At 41.6% G+C, this 19934-nt stretch overlaps 1 protein-coding gene across 3 annotated transcripts in view; it reads right to left on the reverse strand.

Moving 5' to 3' along the window:
* Window positions 1-19934, reverse strand: part of LGR5 (leucine rich repeat containing G protein-coupled receptor 5) — a 122577-nt gene that overhangs the window by 55905 nt on the left and 46738 nt on the right. For all 3 annotated transcript variants that reach the window (XM_039500081.1, XM_039500073.1, XM_039500084.1), the window contains exon 2: window positions 10591-10662. In XM_039500081.1, coding sequence (XP_039356015.1) covers window positions 10591-10662 — 72 coding nt within the window. The remainder of the gene's footprint in view (window positions 1-10590; window positions 10663-19934) is intronic.

Consider the following 19934-nt stretch of genomic DNA (forward strand, 5'->3'; position numbering starts at 1 on the left):
GTGGGGAAGGCAATCCCACCCCACTCCTCTTGTTGGCCAATCTGGTGGTGAGGGGAAAAAAATCCTTCCCAGAAAGGAGCAATTAGCATAATGCCCACAGCAGAGCAGGTCATAACTTGGTATTTAACTATATCCATGGGGGGCAGGGTGGGTGCTGTTCTATCTGGTCCAGATAAGAGGGCTTTTCCTGCACCTGCATGGACCTAAATAGTCTCCCTTCTTTTCCGGTCATGGGGAGGAGGGGGAATGGGGGGAAGGGTTTCAGCAGTGGGTCACTGTTTCTCTCTGGGGATCTAGGCCTTAAAGGGCCACATCCCTTTTCCTAAAAGCCAGACAATGTCCCTCACCTTTTAAACTACAGGTCATTATCTCTGTTGGTTGCAACATCTAAAAAGGTTTCCTTGTGGCTGATTACAGCCTCTATCTGTTAGTTCATATTGCAATCCACTTCTTTGTGACAATTTCTGGGTAACTGAAGCTGTTAAAGAAATCACATGTTCTGGATAGTAGTACTGACCGAATACCCAAAGTCTGACCGGTGCCAGTCCCTACTAAGCTGGAGGACGCCTACCTCCATTCTCAGATGAGTCCTTCCCTACTGGGGCAGAAGGGAGTGGGGAAAAGCAGCAAATGACAGAGGGTGGGGGGAGGAGTGAATGGGGGGGGGGCTTTGGGGGAAGAGGTGGAGAAGGAGTGGGGCGTTCGGGGGGTTTCTGGCACTCCTGTTGGAGTATCCGGTTTTTAAATATTACAAAGTTGGCAACCCCTAGTTCTAGAAACAGTTTACAAGCAAATATTTGAAACTACACTTTTGCATACGGAGAGGGAGAATATTGCTGCAGCACTAAAGTTGAAAAAAACCTGGAATTCCAAGCTTGTACCCTAAAACACCCAAATTATTACTTGCATCTCTCATCATTTTCTTTCTTACATTCTTGTTCTCTTTTCTTTAGTTATGCTACAGGTGCACAGCAGTACTAGAGTTAATTCTGTGGAATGCTATTTTAATTAACATTCCAACAACAGTGGCGTGTCAGTGTAGACTACTCCTGGAACAGTATGAGCCATTCTGATTTAGTCAGGCACTTGCTCCATTGTTTCTCTTTTTGTTTCCCGGCTTGTCACTGTCAATAGAATAGCCGAAAGGGCAGTTCTGAAGGTTGCCAGTCTGGCATGTCTATATGGAAGAATTTTTTTTTTATTGTTAAATTTTGGTGGTGTCATAGTGACACAGTATTTAGTGTGTGCATCTTCAGTGGCATGATGCAGTTCTTCTAGGCCACTGCTGAACCTAGTCAGCAGGCATTCATCGACAATGTGCGTTATCGTCTGCGTTGGGCCGCAGCTGCACGAAGGGCTGTCATATAGGCCCCACCAATACTGCTTGGCTGCACAGAGACCTTGCCCGGTCCGGAACCTGTTCAACAGGGACCATTGGCGATGGGGCAGGTCAAAACCAGGCGGGCAAATTGTGGGGGTGGCGATGAGGGACTGGTTGGGGATTATAACAAATATCCATTCCTCTCACCAGAGTGTTTCCACCTGAACATCCTGGTGTGGCAGATGAGATCATAATGGGCGACGTGACAGCAAACGTGCAGCTGGTGGTTTAAAAAGGTCATTGTGCAGCTGCAGGCCTGAGTTGGCACATACCATCTCCAGTAACTTGCCAGTGGCAACCTCTCAGCTGATAGAAAAGGAACAATATTGCTCAGCACTGGAAGTCATGGGAGTGGAGTCGGACGCAGGATGCCAGAGATGATACGCATGACAACATGTAACTGTGTATCCACCAGTTTGGTGTGTGATGATGGACTCCATGCTGGTGCACAGTAGAATACAGAATCATAGAATATTAGGATTGGAAGAGACCTCAGGAGGTCATCTAGTCCAATCCCCTGCTCAAAGCAGGACCAACACCAACTAAATCTCCCAGCCAGGGCTTTGTACTCCGCCACCGAATATGAGGTGGCAAGAGCCGACGTTCGCAGAGTTGGAGCACGGGCACCCCATGACGAGCCTGCAAGGTTGCTAAGAAGATTGTTACATATCTTAACTTTAGCTGCTGTCTTCTCCAGGTGGGCATGGTAACTCAGTGTGCGGTCTAAGGTCACACCTAGATAGACTGGTTCTACTTCATGCTTCACCTTCTGACCATTGGGATAAACATTCAGTTCTCAGGTTGCACTAGCGTGATGAAGATGGAACAAACTGGAGACTGTTTTTATGATGCTTGGCTGGAAGCGCCAAGTCTTACAGTAGTCAGCTAACTTCACCATGTCCCGGTTTAAAGTGGCATCAAGCTCATGAAACATCCATGACACAGTGGAAAATTACAACAATAGTAGGTTAGTTCTAGAATCATTAGGCCATCTTGATAGATTATGTGAATAGGAGTTAATATTTGCTTTTGTAGCTTTCATAATTATACTTTGATTGCATGATGTGAATCTTCATCTTATGGTTCATTATGAATAATGAACTAGCGCATTCATTTCTAGTGAGTCAGATTCAGTGCATGCATAAAAACTACCAAAAAAAAAATCGACCTCAATTTCTGCCAATTAGTCCACATTATTATTTGAGCCAATACCCCTCTACTACTTTTATTGAAGTATGGTTAATTTCAAAACGACTGTTGTGCTCTCCTGGGCAAGGACTTTTAGTGCCTCTTTGTCTGTATTAAAACAAGGTTGTGGAGACATTGCCCTGTGTTATCAACAAAGTCTGTCTTATGGAATTTACGATGTGTCACTGGCTGTTTGCCTGCCTGGTGGCAGATATGTCTCATCAATAAACATTTCAAATTAAACACAACAGTATATTCTAAACTGTTCACATCTTTCTATGTAGGGTTATTAAAAGTGAAATCAAATTCCCAGACTACAAGGAGTAGAGCATGTGATCATACATGCAGTGTTACAACTGTATATGAGACAATAAGTTATTTGCAATGAAAATTACTGAGAAACATATAGGCTGATAGAAATTACTCCTGCTTTACAGCAGCATAAGTAAGTCCATTGAAATCAGTGCTGTAAAAGCTGTAAAACCAACACATATGGGAGATCAGAACCAGAACAATATGATTTGAGACCTGTAGACTATATTTGTTCATTTTTTTTTCTCTTTTTGCTTGGCATATTGATTGCAGACTTTTTACACGTATGCCTGTAGTGTTTAAGTCTTCACAGATTCATATTGTGGAAAAGGTCTTTGGCATTTAGGGGCTTGTCCAAAGCTCACTGAAGTAAATGAAAAATAAACAGGGGTTACGTGCACTGTACTTTTATCTGCCAGGTAGTCCCAGATGTCTAATAATACAGTCCTTCTTTTGGTATAGCTGGACAATGACCTCCCTGCACTGAAAGCAGGGGGGCTGCTGTCCAGGCTTGCTGGAGGAAGGCAGTAGTGCTTTATGCCAGGGACGGGGGACAAGGTCAGAAATTGCTGCAAAAAGGTGGTGTTGGTCAGGTTTGCAGCACTGACTCCCCACCCTTGGAATGTAAGGCTGGGAGGCTTTAAAGGTGAAACCTCTGGCATTGGAAACCCCATTCTGCATGCAGCAGGCAAGGCAGCATCCACCCTCCTTACCCCTGAAGTGTGATTAGCAGGTGGGGTTTGAACCTGCTGTGGGCATTGTGCTAGTCACTTCTTTATGGGGGGATGGGAAATAATTTTTCCCCTCACCACCATATTGGTTTCGGTTGACTGTTTTTTTTTCTGCCTTCCCCACAGTGGGTGTTAGGGAACACCTATTACAGTGAGCACAAAAGGTGTAGCAGTCTATATGTCACACCTTATTTGGTAAGTGTGGGGCGGATGCCTCCATAGGGAAGGCATCTAATGACCAGATAAGTAGCCTTATAAAGGACTTAAAAAGGAGGTGCTGATCAATGGAATGGAACGGTGTGGGGTTTGGGACTCATATAATTGGAACAGTAGGGCGCCAACTCCCCTTTCTTATAGCCCACCTTACCCCTCCTACGAGGGGGGCGGGGATGCTAAGGTACTAGCAATGGATTTGCTGCAGGGACCTGGATGGAAAAAAAGCTGGTAAAAGCCCCCCAGATAATCATGGAATAAACATGGGGTTACCTGCAATGTCCACTTTTATCTGCCGGGTAGTCCCAGACCATCTAATAATAAAGTTGCAGCCTGATTAAATCCAAATCAAGTATCTCCTGTCCGTCTTTCGGTATAACTGGACAATGATGCTTTCCAGTTATTTAAATACAAGTAATTCTCAGTAGTGCCCACAATGGGCTTGGTCCTCTAATAGCAAGGGAGGGAAGCAGCATGGTGTAGTACAGTAGGCCCTACACTAGTAGTTAGGAGACCTAAGTTCTGTTCCTGGATCTGCTACTAAGTTTTTTTTTCCTTCTTCCAAGAAGGATGTTGATAAATTGGAGAGAGTTCTCTGGAGAGCCACAAGAATGATTAAAGTGTTAGGAAACTTGCCTCATAATGATAGATTCAAGGAGCTCAATCTATTTAGTTTAACAAAGAGAAGGTTAAGGGGTGACTTGATTGCAGTCTGTAAGTACCTACATGGAGAACAAATATTTAATAATGGGCTTTTCAATCTAGCAGAGAAAGTTATAACACAATCCAATGGCTGAAAGTTGAAGCTATACAAATTCAGACTGGAAATAAGGCATACGTATTTAATGGTGAGAGTAATTAACCACTGGAACAATTTACTAAGGGTCGTGGTGGGTTCTCCATCACTGACAATTTTAAAGTCAAGATTGGATATTTTTCTAAGAGATCCGCTCTCGGAATTATCTTGGGGAAGTTCTATGGCCTGTGCTATGCAGGAGGTCAGACTAGATGATCACAGTGGTCCCTTCTGGTCCTGGAATCTATGATTTTATGAAAAATTAAGCATGTCTGTCCCTACCCCAAAGAGTTTCTAATCCAGATTTTCAAAGGTATAAGGGTCAGGTAGGTGCCCAACTCCCACTCAAAGCCAATGGGAATTGGGCATCTAACTCCCATTTATACTTTTGAAAATCTCTCCCCCAAAAGACAAAACAAACAGAATGAGAGAAGAGAGGAAAGGGGAACAATAAACAAGATGAACAAGTGGTGATTGGTCATGTCCTTATAATTTAGGGTGTAATTTTCGTTTACACAAAGGTCCCTTTGCACCGCTCTGGCAGTGTGAAGGAGCCTTAAAGTAAATGAGAAGCAGGGTCCACATATGTTCCTGATTTTGTATTGTATTTGTGTAATTTTGTATTTCATTACAATATGTTTTTAAAGGCATTTGTGCCTGAAATCTCATGCTTTTCATTGTACATTTTGACTATCACGAAGACAAAATGTCTCAAAGCACACACAAAAGTCACACTCTAAATTCTTCAGTAATAGCTGTAATAATACAGTGGGCAACCTGAAAAACTTCAGAGATGATGGTAAGCCTCTTCAAGATTTTTTTTTTAAGTAATACAGGCTTCAATAAATCACTTTGCACCTGCATGCAGGTTAGAATTAAATGTAAGGTGCCTTTGTCATGTAATTTTGCAAATGGATGTTATTTGAAACTGTCTTACTCTGAAATCATTTTGTAAAAAAAAAAAAAAAAAAAAAAAAATAGAACATCCCTTGGGGTTTGTTTCCTCCGCCCCTGCCTGTTGTTTTGCTAAAAGCACCTGCCTTAAGTTGTACAATAATAGCAGTGTACTAAAAATCACTTGGACTTTTGCCTGTCTGCAGCTTACTTTGCTTAGGAAGAACAATTTTTTCAGTATATGAAAAGAAACTAGATAGGTCTCATTTAACAGTGTTCTATCTAGTTCTGCCATCACTACAGGCTTTCTTCCTTAGTCTTTATAGAGACATTCATTCAGTAAATAAAATAATTTCAGGCAGCATTTTGAAGTTTTGCTCACAATGTCCGTATTTACATACAGTTGTCCATTTTATCCCTTTAAGACACCTGCCTAGGTGGTAATGCACCTACAATTTCATGTTTTGGCCTAGCAACAGATATAATGTTCATACCTTTTTTACATCTTAAGGTAATGTATTGATACATTTATACTAATAGACATTCTGGAATAAATTTTGCCTCAGTTTACATTTTGTGCAACCCCACTGAGATCAGTAAGTGGGTCTCAGGTTACGTCTACGCTACAAGTTTGAGGTGTGATTCCCAGTTTGCATACACATACTTGTGGTAACTTGATAAGAGTGAGTGCAAATATAAATACTAGCATAGCTGCAATAGCACAAGCAGCAATTGCCGAGTACATACCCAGGTAATTCAGGTGGGTTTGTGCTTGGCATGGCTAAGCAGTGCCTCCACTGCCTCTGCTGCTGGGGCTACACTACTATTTGTACTCAGAATAGTTCTCATCAACTTGAGCTAGCATGAGTCTCGTCTACACAAGCAGGGAATCACCCTCCCCCAGATCACAGTGTAGATGTAGCCTCAGTTCTATAGGTGTAAATCCACAGTGTTATTCTGAATTTACACTGGTGTATCTGACATCTGCCTCATACATTTAAGCAAAAAATTAGGCCCAAACAGGCCCATTGTATGTGCAAAGAAATGAACCTTCTCAAAACTCAGCTTTCTGGACAGCATTGTACAGATCAGTTTTCAGAGAAAAACAATGCTTACAAACATTTTGGGGCACATTTCCCCTCCAGAATTTTCACACTTTAGTTAATCAAAACTCTGGGTTAATGAAAGAACCAATTATGTCCCTTAGGGCTGCACTGAAAGAAGATCTGCTCCTGCGGAGTTTCTAAGGGCTTGTCTATACTTACTGGGGGATTGATGAGCAGCGATCAATGCATCGGCCATCAGGTTAGTGGGTCTAGTGAAGACCCACTAAATTGACTGCAGATCACTCTCCTGTCGACTGTTGTACTCCACTGGATTGAGAAGAGTAAGGGGAGTTGACATGAGAGCCTCTTCCATCGATGTTATGTAGTGTGGACCCTGTGGGAAGTAGATCTAAACTATGTCAATTTGAGTTACACTAGTCACGTAACTCAAATTGCATAGCTTAGATAGAATTTCCCCTGTAGTGTAGCAAAGGCCTAAGCTCTGCTTTAGTGGAGAGTCAGGATCCAGCCCTGACGGACAAGGTGAATAATTAATAATAGAATGTACATTCATTCATAGGTCTTGGTTTTGGTTCTAATACAGTTGGTTTAATTTTCTTATTGAACAAAATCTCAACATATTTTGGGTGGTGATGTGTGAGGCAGGATTGCTCAGAACAAGAAACGTTGCAGAGTGGTGTGTTGGGTACGTGACACATACACCCTACCTACCATAACCTTAGCTTGTTGCAGCTCCTTTCCCTCTTCTTATCCAACAGCACACAGCAGGCTCCTCCTCTGCTGTATCCCCTGTCAAACACACACCCCCACACCTCTGGCACCTACAAAATGCTGCTGCTGCTTTCCCTACATCCTCATCTCTTTTTCTGCTTCCTGCCCTGCTGCAATACAGGACAGGCTCCATAATTTTTCTCCTTTTATGTCCCTTCTCTATGCAGACTCCTGCAATCCCAACACACTGTAACTTTCCTAATGACCAATGTCCCTTGCAGAGATCCATACTGACACGTACGTAAATAAAATCTCATTTGCTATCCCAGGCTGCAGATAAGAACTGCTTCTTTTTAATGCTATAAGGTCTACAGTAGCAGATGTCTCTGCTTTCTGCATCACTTCCTATGTGATGGGCAGCAGGGCTCTGTAAACATTCTTAGCTCTGTTTACAGGTTTCTCTAAAAAGACTCTTGTACTTATTTATTGAACAGTTGAAAGTGTTGAAAAGAACACTTTTTAAGCATAGTGAATTCCTATACATAGTGTCTAATCAAAAGCCTGCTGAAGTCAATGGAAAGACACCTACTGACTTCAATGAGCTTTGAATGAGGCTCATAATGAGGTATCCAGTATTAAAGTTTTCAGTGCCAAACAAATAATAAATAAATACATTTGATGACCTCAGTGCCACAATAGTAGGGTTTCAAACAGAGTGGGGCCATTATTGGGATATATTTTAATTTAATATAAATATTTAACTTTTTATAGCTTGGCTAAGAGAATCAGAAAATGATAATAGTATAAATAGCTGCACAGTGTTAGCAGCAAGGAGGAAGTAGAATTATTTAGTTTGGGACAAAGGGTAATAGTAAGAAATTAAGAAGGAAAATGTCAGAAAAGTCTCCTGACAATGTGTGAAATGCATTAATATTGCAGAATAATCTCCCAAAGAGTAATGGAAGCCCCAGTGTTCAGAGCATTGAAATTTAGACTGGAGTGGGAATAATCCTGTATTAGTAAGGAGATAAACTAGATGAGCTAATATGCCATTTACGTGTCTAACTTCTTTGATTCAATATCCTTCATACTGAATTGTCTTCCTAACCAGATATATTACAAGATGTTATTTTTATAACATGTTACTGTGAGACTCATGCAGGAGACTAGTTTTGCAAAGGATCCTTGAGAATTTTGATGTCCCAATGCTAATGAAAACTAGGGATATCTCAGAGGCAGTGTGCTTGGCCTCAGAAAAGGATAACAACTATGCCCCATATGCAGGGGCGGCTCCAGGCACCAGCATGCCAAGCGCATGCTTGGGGCGGCAAGCCGTGGGGGACGCTCTGCCAGTCGCCGCGAGGGTGGCAGGCAGGTTGCCTTCGGTGGCATGCCTGCGGAGGGTCTGCTGGTCCCACAGCTTCGGTGGACCTCCCGCAGGCATGCCGCTGAATCCATGGGAAAAAGAAAGGGCCCCAGAAAAACAAAGAGAATGGTCACCTTTCCACTGGAGTCGTATTCCTTGGTCTGTGATGGTATAAGTCAGTGAACACCCTAACCTGCTACATGGAGAGAATCAGCTTCTGTGTTTACAGGGAAAACGAAAACATTTATTTCTGAGGTGTCTGGAAAAAAGGAAAAGAGTTTGGGGCTGGGAACGGTTAGGAGGATTATGACAGTTTAGAGGAAGTTTGACAAACAGTAACTAAGACACAAAATCTTAAAACAGAGCTTTGGTGGCACAACCCACCTCCTATGTATTTGATATCATAATACTTTGCTGGTGGCAGCACATATGTAGGGGCCACATTATAGTATCATAGTTGATTATTACTTAAAACGGGCAATAAGTAGAAGGAGCAGATGAAGCTGAAAAGATATACTTTGTTTCCATGCAAATGTTACTGGGAAAAAAGCAGAAAACTATTTGTAAATGGAATAGTTTTCAAAGTGATTTACGAGGCGTGTTCTGTTCTTCTGAGCTTTCAGAGGGCAATTCCATTGACCATTAATGCGCACATTGTTTTGCTTTTTGAAAAGCCTGAAGGATGAGGTGGCAGCATATATCTGGCCATTAGTGAGGACACTAATAGTTCTGAAGTAATATTCTAGCTTAAAGGAGTCTGAAAATAGGGTTACTACTATACATTTCCTTTACCTTTAAAATGAATTTTTTTGTGTGGAGGTAACATCATAACTTCCCATTTGGATTTTGTGGTGTATTATCAGTTAAAATCAGTGAAAAAGATGGGGCCCTGGCTTTAGGGATTAATAAAGGAAGATGTCGGGGTAGTTAAGCACTGGCTTACCTAGACAAGTTGTGGAATCTCCATCATTGGAAGTTTTTAAGACTTAATACTTAGTCTTGCCTCAGTGCAGGGGATTGGACTAGATGGCCTGTCAAGGTCCCTTCCACTCCTATATTTCTATGTTTCATCAGGGGCCGATGCCTAAATAGTTCCTTTAATCAACTTTTTAGAGAATTCCTGTAATTGCAAGTGTCAGCCTCTTCCCACAGGGCATATGGTACATTAGCCATTGATTTTCCATCACAGTATGGAATGAGAGGTTGACAATGACTTTTAAGCATAGATCATAATACCCAAGGACATTGCCACATCCAGGTCTCCTGCACACAGGGTGACTTTCACTTATGGTTAGTCATCATCACTTCCAATCCCATTCCTCCTTTGAAGCTGTGTTTGATTAGCTAGTTTTTGCATTGTACATTGTTTTTTTCTTTTACAAAAAGTACTGGATGGCATAACTCTAAGATCTTTGTAGGATTTGGTATTTTACAGTCGGCCTTGAGGGATGCTAAATTTAAGAGTAAGGAAACCGTAATTAAAAGTGATTAGGACAAGAAGCCTTGATGCTATGAAATGTGGACTCAATTGTCCTTGACATAGGCAGAACCAGGCAGCAGGTTTTGATTATAGCTTTACTTGCTATTTTAATAAACATGAGCCAGTATTCAAACTTTTAATATCCTGCTGCTTAACTATTTCCAAAAAGCTATCCAGCTCTTTTACACAGCCCTTGTTTAAAATTTTTAATTTGTTTGGCTCTGTCTCTGCTTAGAGAAGTTGTAGCCTCCTGGTAACTCTCTTTTATAAGTTCATTTCCAGAATCACAAGCAATTGGTTTTTTCAACTAAGTGTTTCCGCATGTGCCAAAAGTGTCAGAGCTGACAGCTTTCCTGCACTGTTTTATCTGGTTCCCACAGTACGTATGAGAGACAAACACAGGAATGTGTCTGGTGCTGATTATGCCCATCAAGGATACAATGATACTTACAGCTCTTCCAGGAAGCGGAGATTGTGCAGGGGGTTTGAGGGCAGCTTAGTGATGTTGTTCATACTGAGATCACTGTAGGGGAAAACAGACAGAGCCTTAGTATGGCATGCCACAAGTGTGGTATCCAGCTGCTCATTCCACACATTTTTAAGTAGTACATTAACAAAAATTAGTTCCTCTGCCATGACTGATGAATCATTATCTAGTTAGCATTTTAAACATTTTTCTTTTTTAAGAAGACAGTTTTGTCAAACAAAATATATGCTGTAGCACATCCACTTTCCAAAGATTCAGGAATGTTTCATTGTGCTCTCTAAATAAGCTGGTGTGCTAAACAATCTTTTTAGTTGAAGTTACTTTAATAAACCACTATACCATATTACCATTTATTTGGAATAATAAAAGGAAAGGAAATACATTTGTTTTAAGACTGTAGCATATTCTTGGGTTACTAAAAGTAGAAAAACTAAGAAATAAGAAATTTGCATTTTTATTGACATTTCATGAATATGGAATATACTGCTTTTGTAATATAACATGATGTACAGTGCTATTGATTTTGTCCTAAGTTACTTTAGGTATCTTGTAAAAATAAATATTTTGATTAAAAGAAATGGAATAAAAAATACATTCCTCTTTTTAACATGCTCCTTTTACAGGTTCTCAAATTGCATTAAATAAGTGAAATGAACCATAAAACAAGAGTGTAATGTGATCCTGCTATGTAGCACACTTCCTGGTGGGGTTCCACAGTAGTTCCTGGCACAGGAAACCACTAGCCTTCTAAACTCTGGTCAGAACTCAATCAATTTCTGTTTTAGGCTAAGTTCCACGTAATTAAATTTTATTCTGTTTTTATTTGTATAGGTTTCTATCAGTCTTTCCCATACTTCTACAGTATCATCAGAGTTGGCATACCACAAGAGTAAATGTAGTAAAATAGACTGCATGATAGAATACAGTAGACAAGATAGGATGACATCCTAAATAGCATGGTTAAAATCAAAACATATTTCAGACCTGTGTATTATATGCAAGTATTTATGCTACCTATTAACCTCCCATTTTAAATAAGTTATTAAAAAGTGCCCCTAATAGTATCTAATTACTTTATATGATTTTTCAATGACTGACTTTTCTTTTCCAGCATCTGGGAGATCCTGAGATAAGCAAATGATCTGAATTTATGTATGTGGACATTTAAAATTCCTATTAATCACCCCCTGTTTCACATTATGGAATAAATGTTTTCAGCCATCAATCTTTTTAATTCAGTATTTGATCTACTGTATTGATGTTTCTCTGAAAATGTACAATTGAAAAATATAGTTGGAGTACAGAATCTAAAATAACAGGGAACTGTTAATATTTCACAACCATTATCAAATCACTCATAGAAGCAGGCCTCTGTGTATTCTCTTTAAAATCAAAGTGATTAATCAGGAAGCAGTTTAGTTATTAATTCACATTTTTACTGTAATATTTCATCACCTAATTCTTTCATGCCATTGGTAGGGGACTACCCTTTCATTCTGGCAAAGGAATAAAAGATTTATTTTGGCAAAGGAACAAAAATATAGATGCTGAAATCCCATCAGTCGAGTGAATTATAGGTTAACGAATAATAAGGTACAAAGCATTATGTTAAGCAAAATCAGTTGGTGCATGCATTTTCTACATAGGTCTTAATGGGATTTTGTAAATAAATATTCTTGCTCATATTTTATATTTTAAAGGCCAAATGCTGATGACACCTGAAAACAGGAGTAATGCATCCTGAAACAGGAGTGTCCATTGGGTATACTACAAAAACAGCTTTAATGTGAGCTCTGGCTAATACAGACCAAACCTAGCTCTCTTGACTAACTGATTCCTCTTAATAGTAGGATTAATCTGCACAGCAGGGATGATACATGTACCACCCCAAGGACCTCACCTATCCTAACTCCTAGGGTGCAGCTAGTAATACCTGTCACAAGCACCCTACAGACTGGCTCGTCTGCAACATCTTAGAGGGTCAGAATATAGGCAAACAGCTTTCATTCCTTGCTCCTGCTGTGGACTGTGGACATGCACCAGAACAGTACAAGTTGCTCCCAATATACACAAACTTTTAGAAATTTCTTTAAAACTACCAGTTAAATAAACATTTTATTCTCTCTCTTTCTGTGTGTATACACACCGCACTGCCCTTCCCTCTTTTCTTAGCTTCTTTGTTTTTACAACATAACACAAAACAAAAATATTTGTCTGCAACAGGACCACAAAATGTTATCCCTAAAATAAGTTTACCCATAGTTAATAGAACAACAGAAATGCATGCCTCATGGAAGCACATTACTTACATGCTTGCCCAATAAAGCCTTACATGGCCAATTTTTCAATAGAATGGAAGTGCTGGTGCCCATCGAAGTCTAGGTCTCTACTGGCATATGCAATTACCCATTTGCAGAGGCAGTTGTGTCTAGAAGCTGGTTACTCCTTTGGGACACTTATACCACTTGTCCAGCCATGCTGGAAGTCAGACAGGAGGCAATGGATGTGGTTTAACTAGGCCACAACTTTATTCACTTAAAATATCTGGGAGTATCTGGTAACAAATTGTACCCTGAAGGTCATCATCATTGCCACATAATCTCCAACCTGGTCCCTGCCATCCCATTCCTGTAATCCCTACTGTTCTGCCCTTGTATGAGGCGAAAGGGGGCTCAGCTCCCCACTGCTCCAGATGTAGAAGCCCCAAGACCCCCTTTTTTAACTCATTTAAAAAGGCTAAAGAAAAAAGAGGGGGTTGGCTCGCCGATGTACAGGATGTAAGAACCCAACCTCCCTTATTCAGCTCCCTTACAGGATGCTTTTCTTCAAATCCTTTTCCAGTCCATTTTATCAGATAATGATATCCCTTCCATATCAAGTACCCACACTGGACATCCACCATAAGTTTTACATACGAAGTTGTGACATTATAACCTAACCCCCCTGCCCACCTCACTGGGTCCCAGACTTACTGTGAAAAAATCCACCATGCCCAACCCAGCTGTTAGGGAAAAATTCCTTCCCAGCCTCCAAGAAAAAGGGCAATTACCATAATGCCCACAGTTGGTCATGAGGGAACTTGGTCCTTTTGCAAATTTCATGGGTGGGTGGGTGTTGCCAGCCTGATCCTGGTAAAAGAGGGCTTCTCTGGGGCTGCGTGGGGTATAAATGCTCCCCCACTCTTCTAGTCAGCAGGAAGGGCCAGTGACCCTCCCCTAAATTGAGCCCAGCTGCTTCCTGCCCTTCCTGTCCATCACTTTCCACTTCCTCCTCATCCCCCCCACACCATTGTAAGGGATGGCCCTTAACGGGGCAACAACTATTTTCCTCCAGCCAGCCGGACAAGGACTTCCATACATGGAGGCTGCGGTGAGCACATTTTGCACATGCACCAGAGCCTCTACACACTGAAAATGTCCCGTATAAAGTCAATATAAAGTCCAATTAGCCTGCTTGCCATTTGGGCTAATTCCTGCCATTATGTGTAGTGATTGCACAACCCTTACTCTTACTGGTGAGCACTTATGCATGAGAGAAGTCCTGTAAAGTCAAAGGGACTACTTATGTGAGTAACAGTTCCATAATTGGGCCTGTCGAGTTAACATAGGCAGCCACAGAAAGTCATATCAGCAATGCTGTAAACTCGTAGAGTTTGGGCAGCCAAACAGAAATTCTCGATAGTGCCCAAAGGGACGAATAAAGGAGGCTCCCAGTTAACCTGCCAGGCTTTGGATCATGTTCCAAGAGGAAATAGACTTCAGGACAAGGAGCATGTCTATCGGTTTAGATAACTGCATTCATGCTCCCTATCAGCACTAAGAGCTAGCTGGTGGACTGTGATCCTATGCATTGCTCCTATTGGGAAAAGTAGTAAAGAGTGTTTTGGATTGTCTTATGGAACTCTGGCCTACACTAGCAGGGTTCTTTTTTCAAAGTGTGCATTTTCTGCCCTCTTCTCCTACCAGTCTCTATGCTAGCTTGTCAGCACCAGGGCAGAATCTGGCTTTTGCGTGAAGAGAAGAGGGAATGGAGGATGCTTGTAAAATAGTATTTTCAATGTCATGATGAAACAAAACTTCAAATTAAAGGACCAAATCCTCAATTGACTTCAACAAAGCTATGGATCTGGCCCAAAATCTATAGCATTTTCCAATTCACACACTTGAAACAAAATAACTAAAGCCACAAGCATTTTTGTTCAAATTTAATAGGCTCTTGCTCGCCATAATGATAAATAAATCGCATAAAAACACACAGTTAAACTTACAAGTATTAGAATCCCACAATCCTTTTAACATATTTTTACAATAGGGAAATATAATGCCATGTATTACCATTAAAACACATGTGCAACTCCCTCTGACATCAGTGGGAATTCTGCCATGAAAATAACTGCTGAAGGCAGTATATGGCTCATAATGTGAATAAATATAACATCAGACAGAAACATTTTTAAATTAACGCACCACTAAATTATGCTAGAGTACTGCAAACGGCAAGAGGTAATTTGAGAGAGAGCGAGAAACAAACAAACAGCAGCAGCCCATCAGTCTGAATTCTCAAACCAGTTATCCAGGACTTGACTAGGAATAGTGACATGTCAGGGAACAAACAATGTCTTTGCAGAAAATACAAAGATTTGCATGAATAATTGCAGAGGCAATGGTACTCATTGCAATGATATCTTTCTTAATTATACCCTGTGCCAGTCTGCCACCAGTGTAGTAATTAAATTACTTCCAAACACATCTGATTTGCTAGGAGTCCCTATAGGCATTGAGTAACATTTTCTGTAGGAAATCCTTCTGAATACTAAGGGCTAAATTTTCAAAAAGGATAGCACTAGAAACCAAATTGTGGTGCAAGTTTGGGCATTTGAGCCTATAACTACCTGATTTGCACACGCAGCCTGGTAGCTGAGAGGCACATGTGCTCAGATATGAACCCATTTTGCAACTACAAAGAGGGAGACTGAGCCTTAGCTCAGCTCAAAATAGACTGCTGAGGATCACCAGGAATGGTAGTCAAATCTCAATCTAATTAATCTAAATTCAAGGGTTTCTTGCCCAGCAGGTGCACTTAAAGTATGAATACATTTTCCTCTTAAATTTTTGAAGACTGTCAGCATTCAAAATGAGCACCAAATTTTCACATGCAATTTCTGTCTCTGAACACTATCAAACAGGATAAATGCATGCTCAGTTAGGATTATTTTGCATGCATTTTGTAATTCAACTGCACAAAGAAACCTTTAAAAAGCTTAATCACAAGTCTGTGATCGCATTCAAAGGCAAACTCTTTCACTGTCACTTCTTTCCAAACTTATGAATTTTCTTTCACTTTTAAAAACTTTTCAGCATTCTCCATATAGCCATCCAAGTATTTGAGAGAAAGGGAAATCCAAATCCTTCCTTTGACTGCTCAGGGTATATCTATACTTTTGAGCTGGGGGTGTGATTCCTAGCTCAAGGAACTATACTTGTGCTAACTTTCATTGAGCTAGAGAGCTAGAGCGTAAATTCAGCAATGCAAGTGATAAAAGGGACTAGCTGCCCCAGCTACATGCCTGTCCAAGACCGTAGGCATGTACTCGGGCCAGCTAGCTCATCCCACCACACGTGCTGCCACAGCTACAGTCTTTTTTCGCACGCTAGCTTGATGAGAGCTAGTATGAGTGCATCTACTCAAGCTGGAAATTACACCTTCCAGCTCAAAGTGTAGGCATACCCTCTGTGTGTGAGTGTGCGCGCGTGCGCACACAGACACACACACGCACACACACAATATAAACTACATGATGCATGATGTGGTAAAAAGGTTTCATTAGCATATGTTTGGGATGGGCACAGTACTCACAGGTAGTGAAGCCATTAGTGAGTTATGAAAGTCACTCACAATGACTGTGGATTAGAATGTTTCTAGTCTACCACACCATCACATTATTGTACATAGGCCACATACTTTACAGCAAAGTTATTCAAGGTCTATTTGTGGTGTCCTTCTAAATCCAAGTGTCTTAGCCATTATTATTAAGTATTTGTAATTACAGTAGAGTCTAGAGGGTCTAGTGAAAAACAAAGTCCCATTGTGCTAGGCACTGTAGAAACACAAAGACATTCCTTGAGTTCAACTGAACGGTTCAGAAGCTGAGGAAAATCTACTATACATTTACAACATCTCTAACCATAATTTTTCTAGATATAAAAATGTCCTCAATTTATTGCCACTTTCAAAGATAGAAGCAAGTGCCATGTATCTTACTAGGAAGTTGAGAACCCACATATTCCATTAATATAAAGTTCCCATTTATAGCAGTGAAAGACCCAGAGTTGTTGTATGTTAGGCTGGTCACTGCTCCAGCACTGAATACATAGGTGCTGGAACTAAGGGTGCTGGGGATGCTGCTGCATCTCCTGGCTTGAAGGGGTTTCCATCATATACAGGGTTTACAGTTTGCTTCAATGGCTCTCAGCACTCCCACTATACAAATTGTTCCAGCGCCCCTGGCTGAATATTACCCATTCTGCATTTCTGGCTAGTAATTAGGGCTGCAGGGAGAGGAATTCCCTTTGTGGAAGGTTATTTTTGAAAAACAATAGCTATTTCAGACTGCACCATAGAAATGGTCAACTTGTCTGTTTAAAGATTCCAGCAGATCTTGAGTGTTCACCAAATCGTGCCATACCTGCAAACATTGCAAGAACAGGTATAGTCCAGGAGCATGGATAAAAATAAAAGTTTTTTTTCCCCCAGATTTCTTTATTTATCATCCCCCTTTAGGCACAATGAAGAATCTCCAGTTACCATACTTAAAACAAGTCGTACCAGAGAATTTAACTTTTTTGCTGGAGTCTGGGAGTTTAACTAGCTTTCAACATATGCTAGAGAAGTCTTTAGTTGGAGGCCAAGCTACTAGTCTATTATTACCTGATATTACTGGGGACAATTAATCTCTGAAGATTGCATTTTAGAAAATAATTTACGTCTATTAAATGAGGGCAAAAATCTATCCTGGGATATATGCATGGCTTCCACTGACTTTTGGAAAACTGTTCATCTGCCATTAGAATATATTTTTAAATGCAGAACATTACAAACTCTTTTTATCCATCACCAGGCTAGTCTAGCGAAACTCAGTATTACAGAGAAAATGCATTTAGCAACTTAGTGATTTTTTACATTTATATCCTGATAAACTTTTTAACAAGTTAAGCCAAAGCATAATTTATATAAATAGTCAAGAGGAAATACTGTTCTTGCTGTTAATTTTTTCCTTGGGCTTTCATTAGCTTAAGATAATGTACTAATGATTATTTTTATGGAAGTCTTTGAAAGATAAAACAGCCTCAGGTCAAAACACTGACAATAAGAGATGGAATACAAACAAGATACAACCCATTCTCAGTGACTAGGAACAGCTACCCAAGCAATCCACTCTCAATTAAATTGGACATTGCCTTATACATGGTAATGATGTTTCCAAGATATTCCCACCTTTTGAACACAGTATTGCTATACTTTTACTATGGGCAGACTATCTTAACAGCTACTTAATACTATGATGGAGTACTTTAATTTCTCAAAATATGCTGGTCTTTAATTCAAATCCATCATCACAGATATTAAAAGTAAGATTAAATATTGTTGTCCAAAGTATTTATTTTTGGTTTGCCAACACTATGGTAATAATACTTAGCTCTTACACAGCACTTTTCATTCATTGACCTCAAAGTGCTTTAAAAGACAGGGTAAGTATAATTATCATTTTGCAGAAGGGGAAACTGAGGCACAGTGGCACCATGCAGGCAGGTTAAAGGCAGGGTAAGAACAAAAGACAAGTCTTCTGTCACTGAGTCCACAGGGAAGGCAATATGCTCCAGTCATACTACACCTCTACCCTGATATAACGTGACCTGATATAACACGAATTCGGATATAACGTGGTAAAGCAGCGCTCTGGGGGGCGGGGCTGTGCGCTCCAGCGGATCAGGGCATCAGCGTGTCTGGCTCTGACACGCTGCTCTGAGCAGCATGTTAAGGGCGCTGGGCCGGGGCCGAGGGGTTGGATAAAGGGCAGAGGGTCTTGGGGGGGCCGTCAGGGGACACGGAGCAGGGGGGAGTCACAGCCTGAGGAGGGGAGCTGCAGTGCAGGGGAATGTCACACAGGCTCGAGCCAGAGCTGAGAAATTGGGGAAGACTGGTCCATGCAGGGAAGTTGCGGGAGAACTGCCCATCCTAGACGGCACCTTGTAGGTGCCCCTGTCCCAGCGCTGGAGGGCTCAGCACACAGCGGGTCCAGCTGGCAAGCTGCCCCCCGCTCACAGCAGCACCAGGCGGGCTCTCTGGGTCCATAACACGCCGCACTACCTGCCCACAGTCAGAGGCTCCATGCGCCCCGGCGGGCATCTAGCCGCAGCGTCCTTACCGGAGACAGGCGGCACGGGGCTCTGCAGAGGAGAAACGGGCTGAGCGCAGGCACACACGGCAGGAGCCATCCGCTGATGGCTCACCCTCCCCTGGCACCACATGGGCACGGGGCAGGGACCAGACGCACACGGGCATCTTGGGTGAGGCTGCCCGCCCTGCTCCCCCTCGCGGGCTCAGCGGCTGGGCTGGGCTGGGCGCGCTCTGTGGACAGGGCAGTGGCCGCCAGGCCAGTTCCCTCTGCCCTGCCCCCGCGGGGCTTGCCCCAGCTGATGTGGTAGAGCAGGTGTGAGCGCTTCCGTGCACCGGCTCCTCGGGTCCAATGCCCGTCCCAGTGCGGCGCATGGCTCGGCATGGGAGTCCTGGGAGTGATTAGGGATGTGGGGGGGTTCTGAGTGGTCAGTCGGAGGAAGAAGTAGGTGGGGGTCAGATAGGGGCAGGGCTATTTGCTGACTATTAATAACGGAGATGCTCAAGGTCAAAGCAAGTTCGATATAACGCAGTTTCACCTATAACACGGTAAGATTTTTTGGCTCTCGAGGACTGCGTTATATCGGGGTAGAGGTGTATTACCAACAGGCATTTAGAATGCAACCTCCCATCATCAATGATAGAGAATTTGGTAATAGTCTTATAGATTATTGACATAAATCTAGCATAACTCTTATTTTAATTACCTCTTTACAGTGTCTTCCAAAATGAGTATGCAAATAAGCAGTGATATTGTATTGCCAAATATTTAAGTACATAACCCCACAGAAGCATAGAAGCAGATCTGATCATATAAATAAGTGTTGTAAGAACTTCCTGACAATTAAATTATAGTATTTATTCTCACAGCTGACTTCACAGTATATCTGCAATGTTTACTGGGGTTCCATTGA

This window comes from Mauremys reevesii, linkage group 1, assembly GCF_016161935.1.
Source record: "Mauremys reevesii isolate NIE-2019 linkage group 1, ASM1616193v1, whole genome shotgun sequence".
NCBI lineage: Eukaryota > Metazoa > Chordata > Testudines > Geoemydidae > Mauremys > Mauremys reevesii.